The sequence below is a fragment of the Macrobrachium nipponense genome, chromosome 2, assembly GCF_015104395.2.
Source record: "Macrobrachium nipponense isolate FS-2020 chromosome 2, ASM1510439v2, whole genome shotgun sequence".
Taxonomy (NCBI): domain Eukaryota; kingdom Metazoa; phylum Arthropoda; class Malacostraca; order Decapoda; family Palaemonidae; genus Macrobrachium; species Macrobrachium nipponense.
The window spans coordinates 117,875,548-117,887,212 of NC_087201.1; the positions used below are offsets into that span (position 1 = coordinate 117,875,548).

Here is an 11,665-nt window from a genome sequence, read left to right on the forward strand (position 1 = left end):
AACTTCCCCGCAAACTAGAGCCTCTCCTCTCTACTCCTCTCTCTATGTTTTTTTGTAGCCATCTCATTTTTGGTCTTCCTACCGGTCTCCTTCCTTCCGGTGTCCATTCCAAAAACCTTATAGGATATCGCTCCTCCTCCATTCTTTTGGTGTGTCCAAACCATCTAAGCTGTCCTCTCTCCACAAAATCTAGTATCCCCTCCACTCCCAGTTCTCTTCTAATGTCTTCATTTCGTAGCCTATCTAGTCTTGTTACACCTTTTATGAGTCTTAGGGCTTTCATTTCAGCTGCTTGAAGTTGGCTTCTAGTTCTTGATGTTAATGTTCATGATTCATGGCCATAAATCAATATTGGTCTTAAAATAGAGAGGTATATTATGGTTTTCACTTTGCGAGGTATATTTCTGTCTTTCATTAGTGGGTAGAGCAGATACAGATTGTTACTGAATTTCTGTATTCGGGTAGTTATTTCCAGTTTTGAATCGTTTTGGTCACTAAACTCTACTCCTAAGTATTTGAAATTTCTACACTGTTTCAATGTCTGACCTTCTAATTCTACATCTACGTTACTTGGTGTTCGTGATAGGTGCATGATCTTCTGTCCTTATTCTTGTTGATCCGCATTCCATTAGCTGTTAAGATCGCGTTCCAGTTGTTGACGTTTTCTTGGAGAGATTCTGCGCTGAGGGCTATCATTGCATGGTCATCTGCATACATAAGGTTGATGGTCATATCTGCAGCTTCATCCTCACCTAGTTCCCTCATACATTTATCTAAGGAACAATATAAAAAGAAGTGGCGAAGGGGGACGCTGCCCTGTCTTACTCCTGATTTTATTTCAAACCAGTCTTCATTCTCTTGATTTGTTTTTACTCTGGATCTGATGTTTTGATAGGTGTTATAAATTGCTCTTATAAGTTTCTCAGGGATTCCATAGTAAGGGTCTTTTAGGGCATCCCATATTTTCATTCTTGGCACTCTCTCAAAAGCCTTTTCTAGATCTATAAAAGCAATATATCTGTCCCTGTCCCATTCCCAGCTCTTCTCAAATATCAGTTGTCCCTCTTCCTGGTCGAAAACCGTTTTGCCATTCACCCAGCTTTGGTTCAACATATCCTCTCAATCTAGTTTCAAGTATTCTTTCATATACTTTAAAAGCAAGTGACATTAGGATATTCCTCTATAATTGCTGCCAATTTGTCTTGTCACCTTTCTTATAGATTGGGCATATTAGATCTCTTCTCCAGTCTTCAGGTGGCATTTGCCCATTCCAGAGTATGTCGATTAGTTCTAGTAGCCAGATGACTCCATCCTCCCCCATGTTTTTAAGGAGCCTCTGGGGGCAGGTATTGTATCCACTCCAGGGGCCTTACCATTTCTCATCCTCTTGAGAGCATTTTTTAACTCCAGTGTTGTTATGCCAGGTTCTGCATCCCCAACCACATCAAATTCTACATGCTCTTCAAGGTCATTGTTTCCGTTGTTTAGTAGTGTTTCAAAGTGATGTTTCCATCCTAATTCAATTTCTTGGGGTTCGGTTAAAATTGTCCCATCCATAGGGTCTTTGATTACATAAGTGGGTGGTTGGCTTCCCTTTCTATAGTTTTTGGCAGTGCTATATATGAGTTTTCTGGTACCTTGGGGATCATTTCCCAGATCTTCTCCTATTCTTTCCCATGTTTCTCTTTTTGTTTGAGCTTTTATTCTTTCCGTTTCTCTCGACGCTTCTTTATAGTTATTGTGATCTTCCAAATTCAAAGTTTTCATCCATTTTCTGAAGAGTTTCATTTTGTTTGCAACAGCGGCCTTTAGTGTGGGGGTCCACCAAGCAGTTTGTTTTTTCCCCCTACCTCGAACTCTTTTCTTTTGCACTGTATTATTAGCAGCACCCACTACAGCCATTCTAAAGTGTCTCCATTTTTCATTTGGGTCATTACTCTCCTGTTGCATTTTTTTAGCTCTACTTATTTCGTTTTGATATCTAACTAAGCACTCCTCTTCTCTCATATTCTCTAAAATAAATCTTTCTCTCACTTGGCTTTTAATTGGTTTGGGTTTTGTCATCTTTAATTTAATTAAGAGAAGCCTGTGATCTGAATCGAATGACACATCTCTGACCATATTTTTGTTATTTGTTATTGCCATATCAATCATTGATTTTTCAGTATATGCTCCTAAAGCCGAGTTCCATCGGTACCACGTCCACTTGTGGCTGTCTCTATGATTATAGAAAGAGTTCATAATGGACATCTGGTTTAGTATGCAAAAATCAATTATGTTTTCTCCTTCTCTATTTCTGTCTCCAATGCTAAATGCTCCTAATATGCTCTCTATGCCTGTCCTGTCTTGCCCAATATGTCCATTCATATCTCCAATTATTAATGTATTCTCTACATATGGGACAGAATCTTTTACTTCTTGTAGATGTCTAGTAGATTCTTCCTTTTCTTCTTGAGGGCGGCCCTGCTGTGGTCCATACACCTGAATTATGCTGGCTTGAAATGTTCCTAACTTTAAGGAAATGCTAATAATCCTATCACATTTGAATTCTAGATGACATAATTTTTCCAGCTAGCTCTTCACTCACAATAAAACCTACACCGTGTCGTGCGGTTCTTCCACCTTTGTAAAATAATTGGTAATTGTTATGCAATAATTTTGTTCCTTCTCCTGGTAAACGGGTTTCACACAACCCCAAAATGTCTATTTTTCTTTCCTCCATAATCATGATTACCTCCTCCTCCTTACCATCTCAAAGTACTTTGATTAATTGTTCCTAATCTCAAAGATTTATTTCCTTGTCCATGTCCAATAACATTCCGAGTCAGGATGTGCCCGGGCATCCTTTGATCAATGGTCTGTCCTGAAGTAAGTCGTGCGGTTCATGAGCAATTTATAGCAGCTCACCGGCTTGCTAGGCCTGTGAGCTGCTATATATTATAATATATATAATATATATATATATATCTATATATATATATATATATATATATAGATATATATATATATATATTTATATATATATATTTAACCAGGGTCGCGGTCGCTTGTATCTTAAAACTGCGGACTCATAGTCTTACATCTCTACAACATGAGGCTAATCACTTTTCAGTCGAATTCCCCACTCTTTGATCAGTTCACAATCACACTCAATGTACTACTTCCTCTGTATTTAGGATTTTCAGTTCCCCATATCTCTTTCACTTCTGAAAACCGTAATTCTTTTCATAACATATCGTCCTCTAGTCCCTAGACAGAACCTAGCCATCTTTTAAACCACTAATTCATCCCTTTACTAACACGACTTTTTACCAGTTCGTATCTGAACATTTCTCATATTTTCAAACAAAAATATCCTTGCATATTTGGCCTTTGGCATACTTCATTCTCATTCCATGTCAACTCTTCATTTCTACTCTAAAAAAGAGTTGGTTCGACAATCCCTTCGTGCATTCCAACTTTGCATTCCTCTTTTCTATTAACTCTTTCTTGTATGTTCCCTTCTACTTTCTTTGCACCATCTGTGGCAGGTACTGCCACGCACACATTATAACATTATATTAATATATGTTATAGATTATACACATACACCACACCACACCACACACGACCACACTACCACCAACACACACACATATAATATTAGAATATATAGATATTATATATTATTATAATATATATATATATCTGTGTATATAATGTATAATAATAATATAATATATATAATATAATAATAATATATATATATAAATATGATAATATAAACATACACACACACACACACACACACACACACACACACACACATATATATATATATATATATATATATATATATATATATATAGAATATATATATATGTATATATATATATATATATATATATATATATATATATATATAAATATAATAATATATAATATACATACATTACATATAAGTGTAGCTTGTTTGTTCTAACAGATACATCTTCATCATGAGCAAGTGGGCGCCAGTTGCTTCCCTCGTCCTGTTCCTTGTCGTCCTGTGGACCCAAGATGTGATGCCAGCCCAGGTGAGCCTAACTGGGGAGAAGATGAAAGCCAGAGAAAAAGCTTTGGATGGTCAATCACGAGAGAAAGTGGATCTACTATTCCTTTTCTGATCATTTTCACTTACTATTGATAAATCAAAGGTAGACGAAAAAATCCTCTTAAAGGAACTAAGATTCCCGAGCATTAGTTTTCTCGCTAAATATTTTCATAAGGAGACTAGACCTCTCAATCGGGATCCTCCCTCCTCCTACGAACCCAATTCTACTAATCGGGAGCAGTTGGAGGACACAACTTGGTAACTGATTTCACGCTTCGTCATTTTGTTCTCTATTTTGTCACCGCCGTTTAAGGGTGGCACACCTCATGAAGAGATGGTTTCCATGGCAACATATGAACCCTTTCGCTGTCATTCATCAGAAATAGTTCAACCGATTTGAAGATTGATTTTTTAGGCTTTACTGGACACCATTTCATTATATGCTATTATTAATTATTTCATAACGTGAGAATTTGCATTTTTTTTATCATTTGAAGGTATTATTTTTTTGCTATAATTTACATTGCTGGATTATTGTTCGCCTTAAAATCCTTCATTTTTATGATGAGTCATTCATAAACACGAATATTAACAGAAAGCGAATAGAGACACATGAATGAAAGCAGCCTCATTAGTAGAAGTAAAAATAAAAAGCCGAGAATATCAGATGTATTGATGGAAGGTCTTTGCTATTTGGTAGTTTTGTTTTAACGTCCCTCAAATTTAGTGTACTTAAGCCAAAGGTTTGTAAACCTTGTGTACAGGACTTTGTTGTTCATCCACTCCATTCATCTCTCCTTGGAATCTGCTCCAAGGATTTACTGCAGCTAAGAAACACACTACATTTAAATTAAGAATCGATAACCAACTATACTACATTTCTTCCACCATTTAGCTATCTGTATTAACAAAATCAAGGTTAAAAAGACTTTGAATCATCTGCAAATAGCTCAATCTTGAACTTTTCCAGACTGGGAATCGGCTTGATGGAGATCAAACAGATGAGGACGCGATCATGGGATTCAGGTTAGCCATGATGGAAGAAGAAAGGTCGGGAGTGAACAAGAGTGGGTACACGGTCTACTGTATGGACAATGGATGCCTCGACAAGAAAGGAAGATGTGGAATCTATTGGTGGTCTTCCTGCAAGTCAAGGATCTCTTCACTTTGCTCTGGGATCTGCACTTGCTGCATCAGTAAGTTTCTCTTTGTTGTTGTTGTTTTAGATTTAGCTGGCCTTATGCCAGCACGAGCTCTTGCTCCTCGAGTAGCCCGTAAAGTTTCTTTACCTTACCTTTTCCTCTGCCAGTGAGCCACAGAGCAACTTATATATATATATATATATATATATATATATATATATATATATATATATATATATATAGATATTATATATATATATATATATATATATATATGTATATTATATTTATATTATATATTATATATATAAATATATATATATATAATATATATATATATATATATATCATATATACAAATTAGTAACTAGGAAGTGTTAGGAGAAAAAAAGCTTAGAATCAAGTGGTTAGAAAGAGTGAAAGAGCTTCAGGGGCGTCAGCATCCACGAAGCAAGAGATTGCCTACCAGATGATATGCGTGCAGTTGTGTGAAGCTGCTAGTGTTGTGCTAGTTTTCGGTGCAGGGAATTCATCCGTGATGCAGCAGTTCAAATGAGAGTGAGACAAATGTTGCTGGGGGGACTTTCTTCAATATTAAACCAGTCAACCTAACAGGGTGAGGCTCAAAGTGAAAAACAACTCGGTGGGCACTGCCACATATGTACCATATATGCAGTAAAGATTTTTCGTTAGAGTATATAACGCACTGGGTATGTTTCTCCTCTAATAAGTACTTTAATGAGAGGAAGTATTTTTCCAATGCTGACGGCCTCATATATTTGTAACAGTCATAAAATCAATGCAACTTGGTTTAGGTCATTCGTCCTCCTGTGTAGATGTCTGGTTCTGCAAGACATTTATCTCATTTAGATGGAGTGGTTCCTGGTGGTAGGTTTGTGTTTCCTAATATTAACAGTTAAGACCTGGACCTTCGACGGATGGTCTCTTGTTTGTCAATCACTTATAGGTTGTATTTTAACAGAGATGTTTCACTTTCACAATTGATCCCTGATCCCCTTTTCCTGCCCAGAGCAACCAGATTCGCGGAACAGCTGCACCAATGAGCAGTAAATGTGCCTCGCTGTCGAAATTCTCAGTTTTAGGGGTCCTTTTTCCTCACACCGTTTGACAGTGGAACATCTCCCCTGAGGATGTTGCGTAATTGGAACCTCAAAAGTTCAAGCAAAGATGCGATGTATCTTCACTAATGAACAGCATCTTCATTAGAAGCTTGAATTTCAAGTCTACGGCTCCTGTGGGCTTGTTCCGTATGAGTAGGATTCATCTTCTGAATAATAATAATAATAATAATAATAATAATAATAATAATAATAATAATAATAATAATAATAATAATAATAATATTGTTTGCAAAGTGGAAGGCATCTGCTAGATCTTGCATCGTTTTCGTTAGTGGCAATGCAGAAGTCCTCCATGTATCTGACTTTGATTACTGATTTCTCTGATCTACAATTTCCATGTTGTCACGATGCAACCTTCCAGTATTTCATTCAGTGTTTATTCAGGAATCATGAGGGATTCCCTGCCACACTGCAGACACAAGTTGATCTCAAAGGTATTGTCCTCTTAACTAGAAAGATGGAACGTAGGCTGGCTGCATTCAGAGATTCTGTCTTTTAGTCAGGCTGTGGGGTTTTAAATTGGCTGATGAAATTATGAAGGTGCTCCCAACACCTGCATAAGTGTGTGATTTAAGTCATTTAGGACCTTTACTTCGCAATATTGTCGAATGTTATGACCTGAGTGGGTTGCCATGTTTATGGATTTTGAAAGTCCCAAAGCAATAATCAGGCCCACTGTTTCCATTTTCTTTACTAGAGACTATTAGCTCCAGTTAATCCATTGCAAACCACCTGTCTTATAACCAAAGAACTGGGGGGCCCACTCTTTCGTAGCCTCTAGAATTACTATCAGCTCTATCAAATTTCCTTGTTCATTTTCAGTTTAACAGATTTTTTTTTTAGTACTTAATTTCTTTATGTTGAGCCTTATTGATGATAATAATAAACACAGGATATAGGAGAATTTTAATGTTCACTTCTGCTCGCCATAAATATGTGCATTTAAACATATTGGTATTGTTTATAACTGTTGTCTTTATGATATTGTTGCTTAAGTATGTTTTCTTAATCTTGTGTCATTTCCTCATTCAGAATAACAGACCACCAGAAGACGACTTTCAGTGGAGTGACACCGAGGATGTGGCCTTACATTTCGGGAGGGAAATAACTGTCTTTGTTCACAACCTCGTCATTTTTATTCTTAAGACAGGGGTTTTCATGAAACGGTCACACGACAGCATAACCATTAACAAGACAGTAAAGAATTGTAAAATCACATTGTATTTTTATTTTGACTAATGCCTTCTGGGGGTGTTGGTAAGCAAGGCTATTGTAAAAATTTGGTAGCCCTAGCTTCAACTCCAAAAGTTGTAAAAATTGAGGGGGTTATAAACACTTTTGGGTTATACCCCTTACAAATGACCCTCGAATTTTGGATCTTGACTAAAACCTTTCCCGGGGCGGGGGGGGTTGGGGGGGGGGGGGGGGGGACCTATGGTAAAAATATGGTAGCCCTTGCTCCCATAGTGTGGGTGTGCATAACAAACAAACAGACAAAAATTGCCTTTATATATATATAATATATATATATATATATATATATATATATATATATATACATACATAAAAATGGATGTATGTGTGTATGCGACACATACACTTTGAAATGCATTGAGTAATTTCAAATAAAATAGGTATACACATGACTTACCATCTGGAAAAGTACACACTCCAGGTAAGACATCACTGGGGGGTCATAGGTGTGGGAATGGGGTGAAATGTATAAATAACCCAAAACGACAGAGATTAGTGTTTAATCCATAATTATCGAGGTCGCTGAGAAGAATAGTGACACTTCCAATGCCCTTTAAGTCCAAATTCAGCCGATAGGGAAGGGGTGGGAAGGGGGTGACATGGAAAAATAACCGAAAATGACAGATATTTTCTAATCCATAGTTTCTGAGGTCAATGAGAAAAATAGTGACAATCCCGATGCTCTTTAAGGGGGATGAGAAGGGGTGGGAAGAGAATGTCATGTGAAAATAACCAAAAAAGGCAGATATTAGTGTCTAATCCATAGTTCTTAAGGTTGCTGAGGTGAATAGTGACACTCCCAGTGCCCTTCAAGTCCAAGTTCAGCACCAGTAGGAACAGAATTGAGTAAAGGTAGGAAGGGGGTGACATGTAAAGATAAGCAAAATTGATAGATATCAGTCTCTAATCCACAGTTTTTGAGATTACTGAGATGAATAGTGACACTCCCGATGCCCTTTTAAGTCCAAGTTCAGCTCCAATATGAAATGGGTGGGAAGGGGATGAAATGTAAAAGTAACCAAAAATGACAGATATTAGGGCCTAATTCATAGTTTTTGAGGTTGCTAAGATGACTAGTGTCACTTCCAAAGCCCCTCAAGTGAGAAAGTATGGAAAGGTGGTGACATACAAATTACCAACTATAGATATTAGTGTCTAATCTATAGTTTTCAAAGTTGCTGAGATGAATTGAGATGCTCCCTATGCCCTTTAAATCCAAGCTCAGCCCTGATAGGATTGGAGGGTGAGAAGTGGTGAAATTTGTCATAAATGCTGGGCAATGTAACTGAAGCAACTATCTTAGTAGGAAAGGAAGAGAGGGAAAGGAAGTGAGAGAGAGAGCAGAGGGGGAGTTGGGAGGAGAAAGAGGGAAAGAGTGAAGGAGAGAGAGAATTTATCTGTTGTCATTCAAAGTTTTAACTGACAGTGCGGGGTTTGTTAGCTAGTAAATATTATATATATGTGTTTATAACTATATATAATGTAACCTCGGTTTTTGTATAATCCGTTCTGGAACTTCCAACGATATTCAAAATGTACAAAAACTCAAGTAATAATTCCCATAAGGAATAATGTAAATAGTATTAATGCGTTCCAGACCCCTAAAAATATTTATAAAAAATACATTTTACGGGGAATAAACAGTTTTACACGGAAAACAATGAAAAATAAATATAAATGAATAATTAAACGAATAATGAACATTTAACATCACTCTTACCTTTATAGAAGACTTGTTAGTGTATGGAAGACGGAGAGGAGGGGAGAGGGAGGAGGAGAGGTTACTGTTTGGAAAGGGAATCCCCCTCCAGAAAGAATTCAGGTATCAAAACCTATCTAGGATTACTTCTCTACATTCTTTAGTGGCACTGTCTGAGGCTACTTCCCCTATTCGGTTATTACTGGCACTAGGACCAGCTTGAGAGTCACTGGACCCTTGTCGAATAACAAAACTGTCCAGAGATATTTGTCTCTGACGTCTCTTCAATAACTGCCTAAAATGATACAAAGAGTTGTCATTAAACATGTTAGAGACACAGATTGCAATGTCTTTGTTAGGATGGTATGTCTTGACAAAATTTTTATATCGCTCCACTTTGCAAACATTTCTTTAATCACTGAAGCAGGCACAGTATCCCTCTTCCTCCTCCTCCTTGGATTCCTCATCTGCCATGTGTTGTTGTTCCTGATGAAGTTCTTGAAGCTCCTCAGTGGTTACTCTTCCCAGTGAGCATCAAGTAACTCTTTCACGTCCTTTCCACTCACATCAGAGCCCATGGACTTTCCCAGAGACACAATAGACTCCACAACAGGTGTAGGGTCGTCGGGGTCAGCCTCAAACCCTTTGAAATCCTTCTCAAGGTACCACTCTGGCCACAATTTCCTCCAAACAGAGTTCATTGTCCTGGAACTCACCCCTAGCAAGCCTTAGCTATATGGTTTATGCAATTGAAGATATTGAAGTGATCCTTCCAGAACTCTCTAAGGGTCAATTCAGTGTCTGAGGTCACTTCAAAGCACCCTTGAAACAGTGCTTTGGTGTAGAGTTTCTTGAAGTTTGAAATGATCTGTTGGTCCATGGGTTGAATGAGAGGAGGGGTATTAGTGGGCAAGAACTTTACAGTGAAGAATTTAAATTTGTCTAACAGCTGCTCTTCCAAGCCAAGAGGATGTGCAGGAGCATTGTCCATTACCAGGAGGTACTTGAGGGGCAATTGATTCTCTTGCAGGTATTTTTCCACACTTGGGCAAAACATTTCATTGACCCACTCAATGAAAATTTGCCTAGTGACCCATGGCTTTTTATCGGCCTGCCACATCACAGGCAATTTATTCTTGATCACATTGTTTTTCTTGAACACTTAGGGAGTTTCAGAGTGGTATGCAAGTAGGGGCTTCACTTTGAAATCCCCACTGGTGTTCCCACAGACCAAGAGTGTTAGCCTATCCTTCATAGGCTTGTGCCCTGGCAATGAACTTTCCTCCTACATGATGTAGGTCCGTTTTAGCATTTTTTTTCCAAAACAGGGCTGTCCCATCACAATTGAAGACCTATTGTGGGAAGAATCCTTCAGCCTCAAGACACTCATTGAATTCACCAACAAATTCTTTGGCGGCATGTTTATCGGAACTCACAGCCTCCCCATGCTGTATGGCACCATGTAAGCCCAAACGCTTTCTGCATTTTTCAAACCAGCCTCTGTTGGCCTTGAAATCACTAAGAGCAGCACTAGTTGTTGGCATTTGTAACTTAAATCAGCATACAACATCCTAGCTTTCTCACAAATGATCGATTCAGACGCACTATCACCCACTAACTGTTTTTCATTATCCACACCAACAACAGCTTCTCAACATCTTCCCCTAGTTGCGATCTGTTTCGATAATTATGTGACCTTTTTCACATCAGCTGCCTTGATTTCATGTTTCTTTGCTAGCATATAACTGATTGTTGACACTGACTTGCCATACATCCTAGCGAGATCAGCTACACGTGCACCACTTTCATACTTTGCCACAAGTTCTTTCTTGAATTCAGTCAAATTCCTGGTCTTTTTTACTAAAAGGCTGGCACTTGCAACTTTCTCTGGCCCCATGATGGCTTCATTGAAATGAGTTTTAACGGTAAAATTAGCACAAAACACAACAAACGTGCAGTGATGCAGACTATGAGCGTGGTGATGCTTGTTCAGTGAGAAACAAAGCCAGAATGGGTCAAGAGAAAAGACAGGATGCTTTGGTTGGGTGCTTGATATGGGGCCTGGTCATGTGCTAGACCCCAGATGGAGTGTTTGCAAGTGTACTAAAACGCATGATAACTGAAACAAAATTTCATAGAAACAATTCTACGAAAACCGAAATGTATGAAAAGATAGGCGTACGAAAACCAAGGTTCGACTCTATATGCATATAAATACATATTATATATAATATATATTTATATCTTTATATAAAATTGGATGTATTGGATGTATGTATGTGTTTGTGTGTTGCTCATACACTTTGAAGTGCATTTAGCAATTTCAACCAAACTTGGTATACATACTACTTACCAT

The 11,665-nt window shown here is 37.8% G+C and overlaps 1 protein-coding gene across 2 annotated transcripts in view; it reads left to right on the forward strand.

Annotated features, from left to right (window-relative positions):
- Positions 1 to 7,572, forward strand: part of LOC135220933 (uncharacterized) — a 7,935-nt gene extending 363 nt beyond the window's left edge. The window contains exons 2-4 of one of the 2 annotated variants that reach the window (XM_064258591.1): positions 3,965 to 4,055; positions 5,043 to 5,268; positions 7,389 to 7,572. In XM_064258591.1, the coding sequence (XP_064114661.1) occupies positions 3,978 to 4,055; positions 5,043 to 5,268; positions 7,389 to 7,393 (309 nt within the window). In that variant the 5' untranslated portion in view covers positions 3,965 to 3,977 and the 3' untranslated portion in view covers positions 7,394 to 7,572. Of the gene's footprint in view, positions 1 to 3,947; positions 4,056 to 5,042; positions 5,269 to 7,388 lie in introns of both variants that reach the window. The other variant, XM_064258592.1, reaches the window with a different exon arrangement.
- Positions 7,573 to 11,665: the final 4,093 nt, after the last annotated feature.